Source organism: Salvia miltiorrhiza, chromosome 3 (assembly GCF_028751815.1).
Source record: "Salvia miltiorrhiza cultivar Shanhuang (shh) chromosome 3, IMPLAD_Smil_shh, whole genome shotgun sequence".
NCBI lineage: Eukaryota > Viridiplantae > Streptophyta > Magnoliopsida > Lamiales > Lamiaceae > Salvia > Salvia miltiorrhiza.
Genome location: NC_080389.1, coordinates 58,583,421 through 58,605,271, shown reverse-complemented (window position 1 = coordinate 58,605,271; position 21,851 = coordinate 58,583,421). Strand labels below are relative to the sequence as shown.

Sequence of the window (21,851 nt, the reverse complement as noted above, 5' to 3'; positions counted from 1 at the left end):
TTTCCGCTTCTGAAACTCCTCCGCCATCTCCTACGGAAAAACAGTGAACAACCGCCGGTCGTCGTTCCGCCTGAGTCGGACGCTCCCCCACACTTCCCCTCTCTCAATCCACTCGTCTCTCTAAAATCCTTTGAAGAAGACGGAGATGAAAAGCCCTAATTCCCCCATAAAAAATCGTTGTCGCTGCTATTCCAAAAATCGACGAGCGCCGGCCTGAGTGTTGTGCTTCCATCCTCGATTCTCACTCCTTTTCGTTAAAACCGTATTCAATCAAGGCAAAGAGGGTGAGCCCTAGTTTTCCCGATCCGATCTAGGCGAGGTTGCTGTCGTTCGTGGAGGGCTGGCGAGTTAGTGTCGCTTCTCTCACTCGCTCAAATCTCGGCTGAATCAGAGAAAGGGAAGCCCCACAAAGGGGTCTAACAGAAGAAATAATAATAATGATAAAAAAAAAAGTTAAACAACGTCTAACAGTCGCTTAACGTGAGGGGATAAAATGCCACTTTGTACATTTGCCCTATCTAATATTATCACGGCGCAATTCCATTCCTAAAGAAAAACGCCCTAATTCCTAAATTCTCAATTTGGCCCTCTTAAATAAAAAGTAAAATGAACAAAACTCTCCAATGGCGTTCTCTGCAACTGATTTCTTGATTTTACGATTGCAAACTGTTTGATGGATTCACCAAGCCAAAACCCTAATCCTCCAACCTCTAATCAGCTCGACGTTTCTCACCAATCCGCTGTTCATCCCAATTCTCCATGTTCCAACCCCACTGCCGCTCGTCACTCCAATTTGAATCCCAACATTGTGCAAAACCATAGTTCAGATGCCAATTCAGTCCATGATCACTTCCTTTCTGCGGCGATACCGAAAGGTAAAAGGCGCGGCCGGTCCCGGAACTTGACGTCGCCCCAAAACCTTGTAAGGCTGTCAACTCTGTCTCTCAATTGCGGCGTGAGTAATGCAGGGGCTTCTTTGGTAGGTTCTAGTTCAGGTCAGGTTAATAGGGCTCAGCTGCAAAACCGAGGCAATTTAGTGTCGAAGAAACATGGCTCTAGTTCAAATTCTGCTACTCCGACCAAGAAAAGTGTGGACGACATGTCAGATGAGATAATCGTGATAAATAAGGATGCCACAGCTGAGGCCTTGATTGCGCTTACATCCGGGTTCCCGGCTGATTCGCTTACTGACGAGGAAATAGATTACGGGGTTGTGTCTGTGGTGGGAGGAATAGAACAGGTTAACTATATATTGATTAGGAATCATATAATTACTAAGTGGCGTGAGAATGTGTCGAGTTGGATAACGAAGGAAATGTTCGTAGACATTGTCCCAAAGCATTGCGGGCCACTGTTGGATAAGGCTTATGGTTACTTAGTTTCACACGGGTATATTAACTTTGGGGTGGCGCCTGAAATAAAGGAGAGGATTTTGGTTGACCCAAAACAACCTAGTGTGATAGTGGTTGGGGCTGGGCTTGCAGGTTTGGCTGCTGCAAGGCAGTTGATGGCTTTTGGTTTTAAGGTTACTGTTCTAGAGGGTAGGAAGCGTGCTGGAGGGAGAGTGTATACAAAGAAATTAGAAGGTAACAATAAGATGGCAGCTGTGGATTTGGGGGGGAGTGTGCTAACAGGCACTCTGGGGAATCCACTTGGGATTTTGGCTAGGCAATTGTCGTTCTCACTTCACAAGGTGAGGGATAAGTGCCCCCTATATAGAGTGGATGGGACACCTGTCGATCCTGTTTCGGATCGGAAAGTAGAGGCTGGTTTCAATCAGCTTTTAGACAAATTAAGTAAAAACAGGCAGTTAATGGGGGAGGTTTCACAGGATGTGTCTCTTGGGGCTGCTTTGGAGACGTTCAGGGACCCCTTAGATGAAGAGGAAATAAACTTATTTAATTGGCATCTCGCAAACTTGGAATATGCAAATGCCAGTCTACTGTCTAGGCTTTCATTAGCCTTTTGGGATCAAGATGATCCATATGATATGGGAGGGGACCATTGCTTTCTGCCAGGTGGAAATGGAAGACTGGTTCATGCATTATTAGAGAATGTTACTATTCATTATGATAAAATTGTCAAGGCCATCCGTTATGGCAGTGATGGGGTGCAGGTTGTTGTTGGTGGGGGCCAAGTTTACGAGGGTGATATGGTTCTTTGCACCGTACCCCTGGGGGTTCTGAAAAGTCGGTCTATTGAGTTTATCCCTGAGTTGCCTCAGAGGAAGCTTGACGCAATAAGGAGGTTGGGATTTGGCTTGTTAAACAAGGTTGCTTTGCTCTTTCCCCATGCATTTTGGGGAACCGATCTAGATACATTTGGCCATCTCTCTGATCATCCTAGCCGACGAGGAGAGTTCTTTCTTTTCTATAGCTATGCAACCGTTGCTGGTGGTCCACTTTTGATAGCTTTAGTAGCAGGAGAAGCTGCTTACCGGTTTGAGATTGCAGATCCTACTGATTCCGTGCAAAGGGTGCTTCGGATTCTTAGAGGTTCAAAATGTTATGCTCCTTTTCTTAAGACGAATGCTTATAAATCATTCTTTGAGTTTTTGGGGCATGCTATGGTTTTTACTTGCTTGCTATATTTATGAGAGGGCACCACTTTCAGTGGAAGATCTCGAACATGGTTGTGGATGTAGGACCACTATATGTTTCTGATTTATGTTGTTTCACGCATTCATACATGCCCTTTGTTTTGTCTCTGCATGCAGTCTTATGCAACTAATGTTGGTACCCACCCTGATCGAGGTCCTTGGTCATCATCTGATACTATCTCTTTCGTATGACTCTTGATGTGGTAGTTTAATGTGAGCTGGTGCTTGCTGGTTTCAGAACTTATTGATACTCCAAATGTGGTTGCACTTTCGTTTTGTCGTTTTGTTTGATTATTTATTTATCTATTGCACAAATTCTGAGTCATTAATAAGAAACAAACTGTAACATATACAGAAATGAGGCTCTTTGAGTATAAAGACTCAGCTTGTGGAATTAGATTATATTTGAAAAGCTAAAACATGTTCTTCAGGAGTTGTGTAATCTCTCCTAGTTTTATATAACCACTCCAACTCGCAATATGCTCTAGCATGATCTCTGGCCTCTTTAATGCAGACATATATGAGCCACAAGGCATTGAAGTCCCAGATCCTATTCAAACTGTCTGCACAAGATGGGGAGGTGACCCCTTAAGTTGTGGTTCTTACTCGAATGTTTCAGTTGGAGCGTCAGGAGATGACTATGATATTTTAGCAGAAAGTGTGGGGGATGGGAGACTTTTCTTTGCTGGTGAAGCTACCAATCGACGCTATCCAGCAACCATGCACGGTGCTTTGCTTAGTGGGTTCAGAGAAGCTGCCAATATGGCTCACTATACTAGAGTTAGAGCATTGAAAGTAAAAGTTGAGAAGAGTCCATCACAAAATGCACATACATGTGCTTCTATTCTTGCAGATTTATTCAGGCAGCCTGATGTGGAATTTGGCAGTTTTGCCGTACTATTTAGTAGAAAGAATGCTGATTCAATGGCAATTTTGAGGGTTACATTTGGTGGACACCGAAAGAAACCAGATCAGCAGTTCTCTAACAAGTTACTTTTTGAGCAGCTTCACTCTCATTTCAATCAGCAGCAGGAGTTTCATGTTTACACACTGCTACCTAAGCAACAAGCCCTCGAGCTGAGAGAGCTTAGGGGAGGTGACGAGACTAGGCTAAATTACCTTGAGAAGGTTGGTGTGAAGCTGGTTGGAAGAAAGGGTTTGGGGCCATCTGCGGATTCCATAATTGCTTCGGTTAAGGCTGAGAGGAGCAGCCGCAGGCGCAGCCGTAACCGCAATCCTTCTTCATCTGGTTGGTGGTCTCAATCTAAGCACTGTACTGCATGGGATAGAATTTTACTGAAGTTCTTATTTAGCTCATGTCAAACAGATATTGGCTTCGGCACTCTGCATTTTTCCATTTTGCTTGATTTAAACCATTCTCATGTTTTATATGGTTGTGAAAAATATGATTTAAACTGCTGACATAGGAAGCAATGCCTTTCATTTCGGAGGTTACTTCTTTTATATCTGGGTTATTTGCACTTGTGAAAAATATGATTTAAACTGCCGACATAAGAAGCAATGCCTTTCATTTGGGAGGTAACTTCTTTTATATTTGGGCTATTTGCACAAGTAAAATCAAAGGTAACTATTTGTTTTCTTCTTTCGTGAAGCAATGCCAAAGCCGCGAGTAGTTGCCACCAACCAAAGGCAGATTAGGTATGGGTAGATACTTGTGTTTCTTATGAATTTTGGTAACTTTGCTATTCCATTGTCTTATGTTGTTCCTCCTTTGAATAGGAAGGCTAAAATTATACGCAACAACAACATATTTCCCAGTCCAAGCACGAATATCGAAATTAAAGTTGGCAGCTGTGGTACTAATGCGGAGTCTAGGATATTGGTTAATAGTAATGGCTCAGATACTGGGGCAAGAGCAGTTATGAATAATAAGGACCAACCTCCTCCAAATTCACATGATGGTGCTGACTCTATATGTGAAAATAGATGCCCCATCCCTCAAAATTATGGGCACAATAATGGTATTACAACTTCTTTGGGTCATTTAATTGGGTCAGCGGCATCATGCAGCGATAACAGCCTTGCACCTCTGGATTCAAATGATGTGATGATACTAGGTGATGTACAAAGTTCTAGCCCTTCGAACTTTCTTGCCAGCAGCCTGATTCCTGCTAGTTCAAGTAGCTTGGAGACAGTTTTAAGCGTTACAGACAGCCTGTCTCTACCAACACATGTGGATGTTCATATGGGTTTACCGGGTGATACCAGTGGTTCTAACACTCAGAACTTCCCCAGCAATAACGACTCAATTGGTTGTCCGTCATCTGAAATTGAGGCCACAGCAGTAAGCAGTAATTGCAGCTTGGCTCCTTCTAGTTCGATTGTTCACAGCTTTGGCTCTGAAGACAGTGCTGTGGATATTTCTGATAGCATTAGCTGTATATCTACTCAAGACAACATATTTGAAGATATCTTGAATGAATTGCTTCCTCCTTCTAGTGCAAACTCCAGTACATGGCAATTCACAGGAAAATTGTAGGAGATGAAGTCGGTGTCAAGGACACTTGTTTCTCTGGTAACTGTTTACTATACCATTCTTCTAAACTTGATGTTAGACTTTCTAAGGTAGTCTAGTGGATATAGTTTAAAAGCATTGATGCTGTTTGTTGAATAATCTGGTATCTTTTGACTAGTGGAAAATAAATGCATTATTTTGGACAATGAGTGCCTTCTTGATGACTATGATTTTTCCTCATCATGCAGTGTGGCTGAATGAAGTAAAGACAACGACAAGCTGATTATGCAATTTGTTCCTGTAGATATACGGATGTAGAAGGTAGCACTTCCTATAACTATAGTCTATAAGTTCCTTTTTCAATACATGATTTTGAGATGTGAGCTTGTCTATATGATTTTGTACTATGTAGAGATGGAATTTACTTATTGTCGTAATGAATGCTTTAGTTTTTCAATAATGTCACGGGACCCAAATTTCGATATTGGAAAATTCACATGGCATCTGATGTGGAACTCATACATGTGTTTTCATATTAGATCCAATGTGCCATGTGTTGATTCTCCGATGTCAGATTGTAAAAAAGTAAATCTAAGCATATTGTATTCATTGTGAAATTAATTGCACTTCAAAACAAAAAAAATGTTCCTCATGAGATTTGAATTCGAGTGTTGCATTCATTCATCAAGGTTAAAAAAATAAAAAAAAATTCAACCCGCATGAGATTTAAAAAAAAGGGTTTTATATGAACTTCTTTGATGGATGAATGCAACACCATAGTTCGAATCCTATTAGGGGTGAAGTGTTTTTTTTTTTTTTTTTTTTTATTGCAGTTTGTTTAACGGCGGATGTAGTTATTTTATACGTTCAGTGCAATATTTTCAGTTATTACTTATTAGTAGTTTTTAGTTTTTACGGCAATCAATCCATGCATATATAGAGCTGGGGACCAAAATTCACAACGTAAATGCACAAACTAATACAGCAACTGTTTTTCTAAAAGATAAATACTTAGTAGAATAAAAGAGTTGAGTTGTAGTCGAGATAGGAAATTGATTTGTATTCGGATGCAATCTAAATCTGTGTATAAATATATGACAATAGATAGGAGATAGTAGAATAAGATTTACGGCATTGACGTAGGATTCATATATATTCCTGTGGTGTTGATATTTGAGGCTCCGCTCTATACCATTAAGCTTAGGCTATGGATGCTTTAAATTCGGTGAGAGATTTCCCGAGGCGCAGCGTCTGGTTCGTGAAGCGTTGCCAGAAGCCCGATCTCAACGAATTTACTAAGGTGGCCGCTCGAACGGCCGTCGGCATCGTCGTCATGGGTTTCCTTGCTTTCTTCGTCAAGTTGATTTTCATTCCTATCAACAATATTATCGTTGGCGCTGTCTAGTTAAACTTTTTTTTTTGAATTCTTTTTAGAAAGATTGTCACTTAGAGCCTATGTGGGAAATTTGTAGTTATGTTGCATTTAATTCTTAACAGTTGGTTATGTTGCATTTAATTGATTTGTCCATAATGAAATATACATGAGTGACCGAAAAGCTTTTAGTTTAATTTCGACGAATTAAAACATGATGCTGTATTTGCTATATTACAAACATAATATTTACATTATGGTGACTTTTTCCGTACAATTAACCCCTTTTTTAAATAGCAAATAAGCATCGATATTTCGATATAACCCCTTCGATGTGTGGAAAACTTTTATATGTGTTTCTTAAACTGAAGTTTGAAGTAAGTGGAATACGAATAGTAGCCACTCATTGAAAATCATTGATAATAAGATATAAAAATTACAAAATGCAAATCTTCATCTACAAACAATCAACACATTCACTCTTGTATGTCATGACAATCAAGCATACCAATTAAGAAAAGAGGTGGTCATGGAAGCAAGTCCCGGTGAGCTAAAGCTCCTCTGTCCAATTTCTTCCCCTCTCTTTGATCCTCACCACCAGCCCTTCCCAACCATTCTTCCAGTTTCGCTTCCCGATCGGCCTTGAACTCATCGTAGTTCTCGTACAAGGCCAGAAAATGCTGATGAGACAAACTTTTACTGAGCTGCGACTCCTCTTGCAGTTCCCTGCCATTCTCATTCAACAACGGCGAATCTGAAGTCTCCGGCTCTGCTACCGTTACAGAAGGACTGCTACCTGATGTACTCGCGACTGCAGGACCAAACTCCGAAGGAAGCTTCTCGTTCTTGGACTGAAAAGCTTCCTCAGAGCCCGTCTGAGACCGGTTGAAGCTCTGAGCTCGCTGTGTGACCGACTTAAAAGCACTGGACAGGTAACTGGGGCTCCTGTCGCCATCCTGCCGTGGAAAAACTGCATTACGACCCCACGAGGACGGAGACCAGGAACTCGTTCTTCCAAGAAAACCCGCGCTGGAGCTGTACACTAGCCCACTTTTTGGCTGCTTGGCCGATATGATGGAAAGGGATTTTTTTATATCTCTAAGCATTTCATCCACAACCGGGATGCCACATTCCTTCATTGACCTCAACATTGTCATAGAATCGTCCAGATCTTCTGTATGCAAAGCAGTCTCGCGTGATTTTTCAGCGACTTTGTTCTTGAGATTAAGAAGGTTGGGAGTTACATTCTGAGTGTGCTGCTGGATATAGTAAAGCCCCACTGAGGGCTCATTCGCCACAAATTTTATCATGTCTGCCAAATTTTCGTTTATCTCCACAAAGCCATCGACTGTGGAAAAATCATGCATCTTCTTGAAGGCAATTGGCTCCTCATCACTGGATAAAACCATCAGAAATATATAGTTTCAATAATTACTTGAAAAAGGAAAGCGACACAATAATTTCCACACAAACCATAAAAAATTGAAATCAAGAACTCTGATATAATCAATCATCACCACCATCAGAGCTCATCCATCCCCCATGGATGCTCATCCTTCGAATTTCCCCACTCTTCCCACACGCCATCATTTAATCCGAGGTCCATAACATCAGCGTACCCCCCACCCCCCAATGTCTTCAGCTAGCTTAGCAATCTAAGATTTGTCTAGTTGGGGCCATAAGAGAAAGAGGGAAAACTAAGAAGTTGATGAAGCCATGAGTATAAAGGCGAAGGTGTCGCTAAGAAAAGCATGAACTCTCAATATTGATTGGTAAAATACTGATAATACATAGGAATATCTATTGCAGGATGACAGCATCAGCACTAGCATATTGAAATGCTGAGCTTGTTCAGCAAAGAAGAAGACAAGCACAAAGTAATATCACTGTTCACATCAATGTTCATGTAAAGAAAATAAAAAAATTGAGGAGCAGAAGAAGCAAAAGGCAAATATCAATGGTCAAAATTGAAAAGCGATTCTAAGCTGGGTCACATAAATATTACCATGACAACTATATTTCTAGTCTCCTAACGGTTCCAGCTGATCACATGTTATCAAGAATTAGGCGACACATCACAGGCACAGGCTATAGCGATCTAGTTCAAGGCGAATCCAATGTTATCTCATCTCACCACTCCATGGTCCTTGTCTAGAACCTCAATACATTAAAAACTAACACTTTCATCAAGAAAAATAAAACTGTCACATCTTACTTGAACATAGATCACGCATCTAGTGATGAGCTTATTTTTGCAGAGTTACATCCAATCTTAAACAAAAAACACCCTGCAAATCGAAGTCAGAAAGAAGCCTTCAGTTAGCGTTTCAATACTTATTTCCCAAATAAAAGATTAATGAGTCAAAATTATTTGTCGAAACAAGTCAGCAGATTTCTCCTCATTTTTGAGATAGAATTTATTTTGCCGTGCATCAGATGCAGTCAAAGTTTCGAGTTAGTGCTCAAACTCAAAGCTCATCAAAATTCTTGAATAAGAAGCTAATGCAGCATATAAAAGGTATGCTAATATCAATATAATTTACGAAAAGATGCACGAAATTGGAAAATAAAAGCAATTTTATTTAGGGCAACCACGAAATTCCTTAAAATAAAATCCTTCAGAAAAAATTGTGGCTCGAACTCGAAGAATCAAAAAATAGCCCTACCCCATTGAAATTCAGAAGGAGCCCACTTCTAAAAATGCAATTTGTAGCTCATTGGCAATCGAAGAACGGATCAAGAAGTAGAAACAGACATACAATTGCAGATAATATTGAAAAAACAATACTATGAATTAGAGGTGAAAGAGAAGAGTTTCAAATACTTACAAATGTTTTACCCAGCTGAATTGGCTCCTTTTTTGCTATCAATTTACATGAATTATCATATACTGATGACATATAAAAAAATTATTATTAATATGTTAGCGGATGTGATGTCAATCTTCACAGGGTTTTTTCTTTTGTCCCTTTTGTTTGTGATGAGCTTTCTTTTTGTTGTATTTCGTCTACAATTCTTTATGCTAATGCCAGAACAAATCGACTCAAAAAGACCATTTTACCCTTTGTTAATGCCAAAAAGTATCTAAATTTGTAACATTAGATTAGCTAAATCAATATCTTGACTTGACTCAATTAAAATATTAATTGTGACCTCTTTATACTCCATTTTCTTTCGGCAACATATTCCCAACATAAATATGTTTTCTCATAGTTTTTTTACATTATATACGCACAAATATGAATAAATCACTTTATATATTCATCGAATGTATAATAAAAACTAATCTCGTAAATCCGTGATAAATATATTGATTATATTTTATTAAGGATTGATTGTTGCAATGTATACTTAATATTTATTTAATATTTTTTCTCAATTAAGAAGACATTAAATATTGAAAATTACAACATTATTCAGAATTTAGAAAATTAAAAATTCTCAGAATATAAATGTATATAGTTGAAGGGGTATTATTTTTTATTTAATTTTAATCCTAAAGATATTACCTATCATATTCATCTGCAAGAATATGAATATCTAGTGTGGAAGATAGAGAAAACCAGTGTGGTGTGGTGATGGCTTCTTCACTCATCTCCAAACAAAATTTTCAGTTCCAATTCCCTTCTCTCTTTCTTCATCAACCAAACACACAGTTGCATTTGAAATCATGCATTCCAAATTTTCCTTCATCAGTTGAAGCTTTTTCTCATTTGAACCTCAAACTCAAGCACAGGACTTCAAGAGCCTCTTCTGAAGGTCTCTCTCTCTCTCTCTCTGGACTTCCACGAATTGAACTATTTTCGTCTTTTAGTATATTAAAATTGCATTTTGTGACTGCTTTTATTGGGGCAATTACTATTGATATTCATTGCAGCATTTTGAATGTATTGAGAGTTTGAATTCTACGATTGTGAAGTTTTGATTAGGTATCATTAGACAGAATTGCTGCAATGTTAATAGGGATGAATGTATGATGTGTTTCGATATGTCCAAATTAAGTGCATAAGAATTTTAATTTCAGATGGTTAACTGAAAAAACTCTTAGAGCCTAATTTGCTTTACATGTGGCATTGCAGATCTTCCTTCTGAATTGGCTGAGGATTCCAAATTTGTCCCTTTAACTTCAGAGGATTCAAATTATGGCCCCCCTGTAAGTTCTGGTTAGTTCTATGTCATATGCTATCTACATGTATTGTTTAGGTGGAGAGAAGGAGATGATTTAATTTTAATAGATTACTCTCGTTTACTCGGCTACAGGCAAGCCAGATAACTTCATGAAAACTGAACCTCGTGAAAATAGCATTGTTTGTTTTGTCATACTACATTAGCTCAACTTTATACTAAATCTAGTATGATTGATCAAAACTGATGTTTTACATTATTTGCAATTGTTTCAGGCTTTATTGTTGCTAGGTTTTCAAGTTGAAGATGCAGCAAAGGTCTTGACTGATTCTTTGTAATTCTGCAATTCTCAGTAGTTTTGTGTTTGGCTTTAGTCACACTTCCTTCCATATTTTGGCAACAGATACAACAATTTCTGAAGGAGTTGGATGGTGAATTTCTTGAGGTAAAGAGAATTTTGTTATTTACCAATGGGATACTCATTATTGGTGCTTAATTTAAATAAACAAGATGTTTCCTATCTCTTCACTTGTGACTAGAAAATGGTATTGGAAATGTTCATCCTTTTTCTTTTTCATACATGTATATATAAATTCTCTTTATATGCATTTATGTTTTCTTGTGCATACATTGTTTGAGTCATTCAAGTAGACAACCTCGTAAATCAGGCCCAAACTTGAATAGTTTGCTCCTTTAATGTTTATGAAGGTGATTTTCTGCACTGAGGACATGATCAATCGTTCGCTATGGGAAGCAGTGAACACCAAACAATCTAATCTGGAAACATTGAAGGTTAGATTTCTAAAACTACTGCTTTCTTTATCATCTGACAAAAAATGTAGCCTGTTCTGCTGTTTTAATTTGAATACAGTCGGCTATGACAACGTTTAGTTCTACGTGTAAGATAGATACAATGCTGCTCGTGCTCGGAGTTTAGTAGTTTATACATCCATATTGGCTGACCTTAACTCAGCCAATGGATCTATGCAGTATGCACTTTGAGCTAGTTTTCAGCTTTCATGCCAACTCGAGCTGCTTCTTGAGTCCGTTGTTGTTGGAGAAACTTTTTTTGTCGGCTTCTGTTTAAAGAAACCGATCTTTGAAGACTACAAGAAAGTTAAATACTCTAGTGTAAATCATCATGTATAGAAGGTGCTGATTAATGCAGTTTTGTGAATAATTTGTGTATACAGTGATGCTAATCTGACTTGGGAAAGATTATGATCCTTTTGAACAAAAGTGAAAGTAAAATTCATTCTTTTCTAACTTAACTAATAACTAAAGACGAGCTTAAGATCATGCTTATGTGCCTCTATGATTTACCTAATTTTGTGATTGAACACATTTGCAGGTTGCAACATCAGTTCCGCGAATTTGCTTCCTATCCGGTCTTACCGGGGAGGAGATGATGATGTTCATCGATGCCTTCCCTGAAAGTGGTAATGAATGATACGAAACACTATAATTTTCTCACTTCCTCTTTGTTAAATTCCAGAGATATCCTAAGATATATTCCTAAACTAGATTTCAAGTCAAAACTATAAAAGAGAATCTGTCTAAAACAGACATACCAATTCTAGAATAAAAATGACTAGCAACATATAAATTCTGAGAATAAAGATAAGGCCACCATCCTGATAGGCGCTTGATGTTTGAATCATTTGTATGTTGAAGATTCTTTATGATATTTCTTGCTTTTCCGGTTTCTCTGTTTTCGTGTTCAGGTTTGGAACCTCCCATATTCGCGGCCCTCGTCCCACACAGCGCCGACAAACCTTTAGCAGAGTTGATAGACGAGATCATGGGAGACCATGAAATGCTAGTAAGTTGGTCAGCTATACTCGTTTAAACTATTTTTGATATAGCTATAATATCCTTACATATTATAATTTGTGGGGACAATTTAGTAATTTAATATATAGTATATAAGAATCCTTTTGCATGTAGAATTCTTCAAAATTATGATTGGATTTATCTATTTTTGGTAAAAAGAGAAGGTGGAGGAAACGTATATTTGAGTTTGTTTTTTCATAGTTGTGAATTATTTGATGCAGTCTGCGCGGCAAACAAGCTAGAAAGGGCATGATTGCTGGGAAGTTTAAGGTGAGATTGCAATCTAAATTTTCCATTTAAGCTGTGAGATGAAAGTAGGTGCAAACTCTTATGGTGTTTGTTAACATTATGTAAACTGAAGAGCCTCTTTCGAAGCACAGGACTTCAAGAGCCCTTGAAGTCCTGTGCTTTTTGAATATTCTAAAGCACCACTTTTCATACAGTAGTTGCTAAAGGTATGATCATGTAAATTTTTCCATGGTGGTGAATCTTGGATCAGGAATTTCAATATTCTAGATATGTATATTCTGAATGAAATAATTAAGGTTGCTTTTGCACTAGAGGATTTGAAGAATATATTTCCAAATCTCAAACAAACTATGCGCTCTCTCTCAGCTCGGATTGGTTTCACCCCTAAACCATAACAATAATTTTACTATTCTTCAGAAGTTGGCGCCAAAAATTATTCGACAAAAACCTGCGATGGAAATTGTGTATTACTGTATTACATTTCTGAAATTCTTAAATATTAACTCCAGGGTATAATCAAAATACATGATTTATTATTTGAGAACAGGAGAATCCATTTTTTTTTTTGACGGAAGAACAGGAGAATCCATTGACTTCAAGTGGAATTGTATTTATAGGTGAGTGCATTGACTAGTCATTCCAACAAATTGTTAAATTTATTTTTGCAAAGTTTATCATAGATATAATTCTTAGGAGTGCGTTCTCTTTGGTTGTAAATTTATCATGGGAAAAAGAAGGATAAATAAAATTTCACCCTTTAAATCATTCCTTTCTTTTCCCACATTTTCTACTAGACCATTACTCATTCTTCATGTACACTACAAATGAGGGATAATATTATCACACCATTTTTGGAGGGATAATATTATCCCTCCTTTGTAGTGTAAATGAGGAATGCGTAAGGGTCAAGTAGGAAATGTGGAAAAAGGAAGACAGGATTTAAGGGGTGAAATTTTGTTTATCCCTATTTTTCCCATGATAAATTTACAATCAAAGAGAACGCACCCTTAATGTAATCGATGATAGCACAACTCAATTGATAAAACTTTTCTTCTATGTGTGTGAGTTGTAATTCGAAAAAAAATATTTATCATAATTTGGGGGCAAAAGGAAAAGGAAAAAGAATCGACATATAGCAACCAAAAAATAAGAAGAAGAAGGAGAAGAAGGAGAGATTAGACAAAGGTGTGATGGTCCTTTTCAATGAGGCACATACATTGGAGCACGTTCTTCCTCTTACTCTTCTTCTTTAGAAGAAGATAACACGTTCTTTGTTCATATACGAAGAAACTTATAGAATATAAATGTGAATGATATGAACAAATATTTGATTGTATATATATATATATATATATATATATATATATATATATATATATATATATATATATATATTTATATGTGGTCATAAAATTACAAAATTTCATCCAAATTAACGTGAAAGATATGCACGAATAATTTATAGGTTAGTTAATATCCTGAAATAATACACCCGAATAATGTACATGCAATTTCACACAATTATAAAACTTTACAATCACACCACCATTTTTTTTTTAATGTTTACATACTTACAGTAATTACAAATTCAGATAAATATATGTTGTGTTATTTCCAGCAATTAATTTAATTTATTACACAAAATTTGCTCAAAATGTGAAAATTAAGACAAGTTATTACACATACCACCTGCAGTACTCCTCCACCTTATTAATTCCTTTGTCTAACACCTAGCTAGCTACTTCCAAACACCATTAACGTTCTTGATTTCTTATCTCAAGAACATACACAATCTTGAAACAAATAAAACTAACTAACTGATTATAATGATGACACACTGGCTAATTAATTGCTTAATTATTTGTAGGAATGAATCTTTCTTTGTTTTTTGATGTTGTTTGATGTTGATTTTGAAGCCAGTTGGAGAAAGATTGGAGGGTATTCATGTCTGCCCTGTAGTGTTTCTGTGTGAATTCAAGTAGGGTTGGCCATGTGAAATCTGGATATATTCTGGGATTATTAGAGTCCACTAACTCAGCTGGTGGCCTCACAATCTTATCCATTTTTGGACACAGGAAGAATGCCAGAGATTTCCTACGACACTTGCTGTTCACCACTGCCCTGTGCAAACAGCTCTTGTATCTCCCATTTGATACTGCCTAATCAATTCATTAATTACTTACTTTTAATTAATATATTCCACAACCACAATTAATTAATTAAACAAATCAATCCCATATATATTTAATTACCATGAATGTGTCACCAATGTTCACCACAAAGGCAGTGGGGTCCGGACAGATGGCTCGCCATTGGTCGTCCACGAAGACTTGCAGGCCATGGACGTTGTCTTGATGAAGAATGGTGAGTGAAGTGGGATCGCAGTGGGGCCCTGTGCCTAGGGTTAGCTCTGGTTTCTTACACGGTGGGTAGTAATTCAATCTCATTATTGATTCATTATCTTCGAACAACTCCTTCAAATCCTCACGTGACACGCCTAGGCTCACCGCTAAAAGCTCCACGATCCCTATCGACAGTTTGCTCATTGCAACGCAATAATCTTGGTAAACGCTCCTGCACATCATCATCATATATATTAATCTTAATTCATCATCATTTTATAATTAATTAATCACTCATATATACCCCAAGTGTGCAAAATCTGGACCCAGAGTGGTGCGGAAGTAGTGTTGGACGTTACTAGAAGAGCCCTCTTGAGAAGAGTGCTCAAACGAGAGAGTCTCCTTCCACGGCAGCTTGGAAGAGAATCTGCCGATGAAGCTGCTCGCGTACCCGCAGTGCTCGCCGCTTCTCCTCTCAGCCCTAATCTTCTCCTCGAACGGCTGCTCGAAGAAGTCGTCCATGAGGCGGTGGGCGTCGGCGATGAGGCCGGCGTCCACGCCGTGGTTCACCACTAGGAAGAACCCATGCTTCATGCATGCCTGGCCGATGAGCTCCGCGGCCTCTGCAGAGGCCGCGGGGTCACCGGCCAGGAAGCCCCCGATGTCGACCACCGGAGCGTGGAGCTCCGGCGGGTCGGGGGAGGGCTTCTCGTGGTCCGGCCATATGAACTGTGGGGGTATGTGGGAGTGGTGTGGAGAGACTAGGGCGTCCAAGGTTAAAGTGTTTTGGGGGTTTTGGTTGGGAGATTGGTGGGAAATTGGGGATTGGTGCTTGATCATGCAAGGGATAGTCATATCCTATAACTTGAATCTTTAAAAATTATTTTTTTCTCTTGGTGGAGAATGATTGAAAAAGAGGAGGATGGATGGAAAAGGTGATATAGTTTACATGGGATCAAGTGTAGGTTTATAGAAATATATATAGGCCAGGAGGGTTTTTTTTGTCGAATTCGACTCGGTTTAATTAATTTAGATTATGTTTATTGTGTGTGTCCAATTCTTCTTCTATCATTGGATTGGTGAACTTTATTTTGAACTATTGTATTTGGAGCCACAATTGAGAAATCGTGCCTTAATTAGAGAGAAGGCGTTGGGATCTAAGAGAGATACGTAGTAAGAAAATTTTAAAAGCATGTACGAATTGGATAGAAAAAAAATTCCACATGAAATCATTTGATGTAAAACCGTGAAATTTGAACTATAAATAACCTTCATTATAATACGAAAGTCATCATTAATTGTTTGAAGAGTCGTTGGTCTCCTATCAGATCGAGTGTATAGGTGTGAGACAGATCTAATCCGACTCGATCGGAGGATGCGGGCACTAGGGAGGGCGTGGGCGCCGGTGGCGAAGGGGCACGAGCACTGGGGAGGATGCGGATGCGGGGCGGAGGATGCATTGTGGTCAAATAACTATTTTTATAAGAAAAAGTAATTATTGATATAAAGAAAGATAATGTTTAAAAACATTATTTTTCTTCATGTCGATTGTTACTTTTAATCACAATAATAATTACTTCGAATAATTCATATTTTTCAATCAATCTTGACTGGCAGAGCAGCAGAAGGTGCGGGCGCGGAGCGAAGGACACGACAACATTGTACTTATTTTAGTCAAATAGTAATTATTATTGTAATAAAAAATAATTATTGATATAAAAAAAAGGTAATGTTTCAAAAACAATACTTTTATTCATATCGATTATTACTTTTCATCACAACAATAATAACTTTAAATTATCCGGCACAAATCCGCAATCCGGGTTCCGCCCATACCCGCATCCAAATTCGTTCAAACTCGTGCCCCAATCTCGATCCGATCCGTCTCATTTATATATTAAATTTGACAGGAGAATTTGTATTGTTTGAATGTTCACGAAGAACCTATGTACTTCTGTTTTACGCATAAATTAATTAAGATATTTTGACATAGTTAATTAAATTATAGAAATTGTGATAGTAATATAGTCAGCGTCCGTGAGAGAAGCAACATAAAATAAATGTTTGCATGTGTGGCAGTGTTAGTGAAGGCACACGTGCGTGGACCCAATCAATATTGATAGTAGAATACCTTTTGGAGACAAAACAAGTAATAGAACTGCTCCTGGTTTTTGTTTCTATTTTAAGTACGTTTGAAAGCTCAATTTACAATATCTCATCAAAACACACGTACACGATGCAAAATTGATACTACTACTTTATACTAACTAATTTGCAGATAATCATATAACTTATACTTCATTCGTTTCACTTCAAATATCTTATTTTCCTTTTTAAACTATCTCACTTCAAATATTTTGTTTCTCTTTATAAGAAAAATTAATCTAAAAAAGATTTTTTTTTAAAGTTTACATTACCTTTTTAACTCTGCGCCACATGTCACTTAATAATCTAATTAACTTTATTTTAAGTAATTGTGATAAAAAAAATAAAATATTTATAATGAGAGGGAGGACTATATAAACTTATTATTCTAAGAACACAAAAATTTGGATACAACTGGATGCATCGTACAACCGATTGACCCATATCCAAAATAGTAATGAATGCGGGTTCAAATCAAAATGCGGGATAAGGTTTGAGTACGAGTGGTCGAGTGCAATCCGATTGTACGATACAGATGCTTGTACCCAAGACCACCTCTTCTAATAAAAAATATCTATACAATTCATCAACTTTAAGTTGTTCCATAAAAAAAAAAACAAATAAACTTTAAGTTGATTTCAATTATCTACCAATATTCGAGTTTTTCAAATCAAACAATTTTTGGGCCGATTTTACTGAAATGTGTCTTTTCTTTTGCAGGGCTGCCATGGTTAAAATTTAAAAAACACCAAGTCTTTATTTATTTTTTATTTTTTTATTTTTTTTGGAGAAAAGCCTTATATCTACTCGCTCGGTCGCTCCTTCCGACCAACACCCAAAATCATAGACTCATATATAGTATCGAACTCCAATTAAAATATTTCCAAATTTATCATCTCTCCATTAAGCTCCCAGTCTATAGGTCGTCGAGGATTTTGGATTGGCGGCCTATTTTATTTCCCAAATGAAATAACGAATGCATTATTCTCACGAAAAAATGTATAACATGTTTTGAAATAACGAATGCATTATTCTCACGAATGCCTATTTATAGGACGTTTGATAAAAATTTGATAGTTTTGAGGGTTCAGAGAACATTTTGAAAGTTTCAGGGTATTTTTGATAAAGCGGGTATACTTCAAGAATTTTTATGATATTTTCCCTTTATTATATATATATAATTTTGAATAAACCCACGTGATAATATCTAATCAATGTCCAAGTTATATTTGGGTTAAACACCACAACTTAACAATCAAATAAACACTAAGTGCGGAAAATAGTAAAACTGATTGATATTCGCCAAACATATCCAAGTGCTTCCCTTAAAAATAAAAACATATCTAAGTGCTTCAAATAGTAGATTTGATTGATTGTCAAACCACATAGAGATATAAAGGTTTTGATAGCATATACAAGTTGGTGGGGCTTCCGGGTCGGATCTTTCAATTTTATTTTATTTTCTCAAATAAAGCGCATATTAACCAACCAACTTTTTTCTTTTTTAAATGGAAAAATAAATTCAATTCATGTTTTTATATATTAAAACTAAGTCATTTTATTTTCAGTTATGTTACTACTGAATTTCTGTGAACTAATTTTGACATAAATGAATGTGAAAAAATAAGTCAATTTTATAATGAACAAAGTACGTAGATCTAATTCAGAAAGGGAATAAACGGAAGAAATAGAGACAGAAACTAAAATAACTCAATTAAAAGTCTAGATTTCTTAGAATAGAATTGAAATATTACAATAAAAAAACAGCAAAAAAAACTATACAACTATTTTGTTAATAAAAGGAAAATACTTATTATCAAAAAATCTAATTCAATCGATAAAATTGAGACATCAAAATTTCATCTTTTGTCATTTTTGAAATGTCCATAAAAATTAGTCATTTTTCATTTTTGTAAACGTGGGCCTTATTTTCACTCACAATACATTAATTATCATTACAAACGCTACTTTTTAAAAAAATTGTAAAATTTAATCAATTCATACATTTTGTAAGTGGGTACTTATTAATTACCACAGATACAAACACGATGACAAGAAACACCTCCATACCTAATTAAAAATATATCAAATCAACTAAAAAGTAGTACAGCTGTTGCCACATAAATTTTTTGATACCCCTGATTTGCTTTATGTACTTGATTATGATTCCTCAAGTCATCCAAAACGGAGAGGCATGAGGCATAGAACTTTCGACATATACATGTCATATTACATGTAACAAAAATGTAGGAGTATAACACTGTTGTTCGTCTAACCTAAATTTTGGAGTTTCCAAGTGGAGAAATGAAAAGATCCATGTTCAAATACACATACATATATGCACGCCATAAACAAATTCTATGTTTTATTTCTGATTAATAATATTTTGTGTCCCCAATTTTGTATTTTTCATAAAATATACCAAATTTTCATCTTTCTTACAAAATCCGTTAACGAATAAATAATTAATCTTTTTTTTTTTCACACAAACTTCAAAAATTATTTCATGATACAGAATTCGATGATGGAAAAATGATTTATCTCGTTGAAGTTTGAAGTGATTTTTTGTTTTTTGTTTTTCCCCCCACCTAAACTAAACGCCGTTTTAATGCTTGGGGAGAAAAAAAAAATACTCTTTAATTCATCTCTATCTCCAAAATATCAATTCTGGCGAAAAGATTCCACTTACCATCACCACCACCATCATCAACTGCGACTCTCATCTTTTCCCTCATTTCTGCAGTGATCAATGATGACGAGAGACGGAGAGATTGTTGAATTTTCAATTTTGTTTCCATCCAACATCAAAACAACATCGTTTCATATGATAAGGTGGAAAAAAATATTCCAACTTATATTCCAATAAAATGAATCATATTTCCATCACCGATATTTGAATCGCATGTCATTTTATGCAAAATATTAAAGGTGGGGAGTTTTAAGAAAAAACGAAAATTAGTAACATTTACGGAATTCACTAAAACTTGAGAGTACAAAACACTATTAATCCTTTTATTTAGTACAAAATCCAACGAGACTTAGTTCCAAATATATCCAATTTATTACAAGCAACAACAATGAACCAAAATATAATTGTATCTGTTTACATATGTTAATTTTGTCATAGCTTCTACTTGTCAAGTATTTGGATGGCAATTAATAAAACCGTACCACCTCAAACTATTTTCGCATTATCAACTATATCTTGAATTATAGTCCCCAGATAATTTGAGATTTAAAATGATAATTACCTAAAATAAAATATGATGAGATACTTCGGTTGTATAAAAATAATAGGAATCTTTAACTAGTAATGCGGATCCAAAGACTTTTAGTCTAACCATAAATATCATATATTAGTACTCGTACAAATTAGTAGGATCCCAAAAGTAGGAACCCTGAGAGTTGCTGTTAACACCCTTTACTCTATTGATTGGGCCCTCCTCCACTTTAACGTATCTTATTTTCTGCCTTATTATTGAATCCAAGTATTTATATTTTTAAGAACTGAGAAATGGGCAGAAAAAATATGTTCTATTCTGTATAATCACCATATGGTAACACAACAACACATACATTTATAAGTAGAAGAGAACGAGAAGCACGTGTAGCGTGGGTCACACATTAATACGTTGATGATGAAGTGACGTCACATTGAATTATACTCCCTCCGTCCACGAAATAAAGGCCTACTTGCCTTTTTGGGATGTCCACAAAAACAAGGCCTACTTTCTACTTTCTATTTATGGAAAGTTTTTATTCATATTTAATTGGTGGGTCCCTTTCTCCACTATACTTTTTCTCCACTCAACTAATAAACAATACATTAATTGGTGGGTCCCTTTCTCCACTCAACTAATAAACAATACATTTTGTGGGTCCCATTCTCCACTCAACTAATAAAAATACACTTTTTCTTAAAACCCGTGTTTTTTTACCTAGGCCTTGAAATCGTGGACGGAGGGAGTATTAGTTTATCAAAATATAAAGTGTAAATGCATGATAAAACTCTTAAGTAACGAAAGAAATTCCATAAATAGTATTATCTACTATTTTTCTTATTCGAGACTCTACTCTTGCACAACCAAATAGTATGTCAATACTAGGCTTTTGCATCACTCTATTATTACATGAAAGTTGATTGATTGCGACTATATATCAAGCAAGCATAACCATGCACATTATAGTAGCGGATTGAATGTCAAACCAAAGATAAGTATTCTATAAGAAACAAACTGATGCGGAATCATAAGGCCCTACGAAGTTTGTCTCTTTTCTGATTTTTTCGAAAGTAATCAAACTTAGGTACCCTTTTTTCTTTTATTACTTTGGCCAAACAAAGAAAAAGCAGATGTATAGTGGCGCATCTTCAAATCAATTCCAACTTCTATTTCACCTTTCAACAAGTTTCTTGTGAAACCTATTGATATAATTAAGACAAAACAAAAGGGCCAATTTATTAAAGTGATACTAATATTGTAGGAAAAGATGACACACACTTTGTTTGCTCCAAATGGGTGATATATAATTGAACATATAATCTATAGGACTTAGTATTTGAAGGATTACATGATCCAACAAACAAGTTTAAACAATCAAACAAAATATGTGACGGGTTAAACCTATATTATTTCTATTTATTCAAGCTATCACCTAAAGTGAACACCCCAAAATGTGACGGGCTAAAACCTATATTATTTCTATCTATTC

At 36.4% G+C, this 21,851-nt stretch overlaps 5 protein-coding genes across 18 annotated transcripts in view; 3 read left to right on the top strand and 2 right to left on the bottom strand.

Annotated features, from left to right (window-relative positions):
• Window positions 1-522: 522 nt before the first annotated feature.
• LOC131014798 (protein FLOWERING LOCUS D) lies at window positions 523-6,636 on the top strand. Of its 6 annotated transcripts, none has more exons than XR_009098324.1 (6): window positions 523-2,495; window positions 3,114-3,848; window positions 4,213-4,258; window positions 4,344-5,135; window positions 5,324-5,396; window positions 6,280-6,636. XR_009098324.1 is itself a non-coding variant. In XM_057942886.1 (5 exons), exons 1-4 carry the CDS (start codon window positions 674-676, stop codon window positions 5,097-5,099), a joined length of 3,363 nt encoding a protein of 1,120 aa, XP_057798869.1. In that variant the 5' UTR covers window positions 525-673; the 3' UTR covers window positions 5,100-5,135; window positions 5,324-5,535. The 6 variants fall into 6 exon arrangements, 2 of the variants coding, with proteins under 2 accessions (XP_057798870.1, XP_057798869.1); XR_009098321.1 differs by having other exon boundaries at window positions 525-2,495; window positions 4,340-5,135; XR_009098322.1 differs by having other exon boundaries at window positions 525-2,495; window positions 4,340-5,135; window positions 6,219-6,636.
• LOC131014811 (protein transport protein Sec61 subunit gamma-1-like) lies at window positions 6,283-6,636 on the top strand. Its single transcript, XM_057942909.1, has one exon. It carries the CDS (start codon window positions 6,283-6,285, stop codon window positions 6,478-6,480), a length of 198 nt encoding a protein of 65 aa, XP_057798892.1. The 3' UTR covers window positions 6,481-6,636.
• A 204-nt stretch (window positions 6,637-6,840) lies between these two features.
• LOC131014806 (uncharacterized) overlaps window positions 6,841-21,851 on the bottom strand; it is an 80,438-nt gene continuing 65,427 nt past the window's right edge. Inside the window, exons 1-3 of one of the 8 annotated variants that reach the window (XM_057942896.1) lie at window positions 9,276-9,482; window positions 8,663-8,735; window positions 6,841-7,842 (exon numbers count right to left, since the gene is read on the bottom strand). In XM_057942896.1, the coding sequence (XP_057798879.1) occupies window positions 6,975-7,842; window positions 8,663-8,670 (876 nt within the window). In that variant the 5' untranslated portion in view covers window positions 8,671-8,735; window positions 9,276-9,482 and the 3' untranslated portion in view covers window positions 6,841-6,974. Of the gene's footprint in view, window positions 8,736-9,113; window positions 9,483-21,851 lie in introns of those variants that run through there. The other 7 variants (XM_057942898.1, XM_057942897.1, XM_057942899.1 and 4 more) reach the window with 7 other exon arrangements.
• Window positions 9,962-13,002, top strand: LOC131014807 (uncharacterized). 2 transcript variants are annotated; one of them, XM_057942903.1, is made up of 8 exons: window positions 9,962-10,206; window positions 10,527-10,600; window positions 10,848-10,889; window positions 10,976-11,017; window positions 11,281-11,364; window positions 11,924-12,011; window positions 12,297-12,394; window positions 12,627-13,002. In XM_057942903.1, exons 1-8 carry the CDS (start codon window positions 10,026-10,028, stop codon window positions 12,645-12,647), a joined length of 630 nt encoding a protein of 209 aa, XP_057798886.1. In that variant the 5' UTR covers window positions 9,962-10,025; the 3' UTR covers window positions 12,648-13,002. The 2 variants fall into 2 exon arrangements, with proteins under 2 accessions (XP_057798886.1, XP_057798885.1); XM_057942902.1 differs by lacking the exon at window positions 10,848-10,889 and having other exon boundaries at window positions 9,967-10,206; window positions 10,527-10,610; window positions 10,926-11,017.
• LOC131014802 (gibberellin 20 oxidase 1-D-like) lies at window positions 14,242-16,207 on the bottom strand. Its single transcript, XM_057942890.1, has 3 exons — window positions 15,301-16,207; window positions 14,907-15,228; window positions 14,242-14,813 (listed from the first exon to the last, which is right to left on the bottom strand). The coding sequence occupies exons 1-3, from the start codon at window positions 15,849-15,851 to the stop codon at window positions 14,508-14,510; spliced, it is 1,179 nt and encodes a 392-aa protein (XP_057798873.1). The 5' UTR covers window positions 15,852-16,207; the 3' UTR covers window positions 14,242-14,507.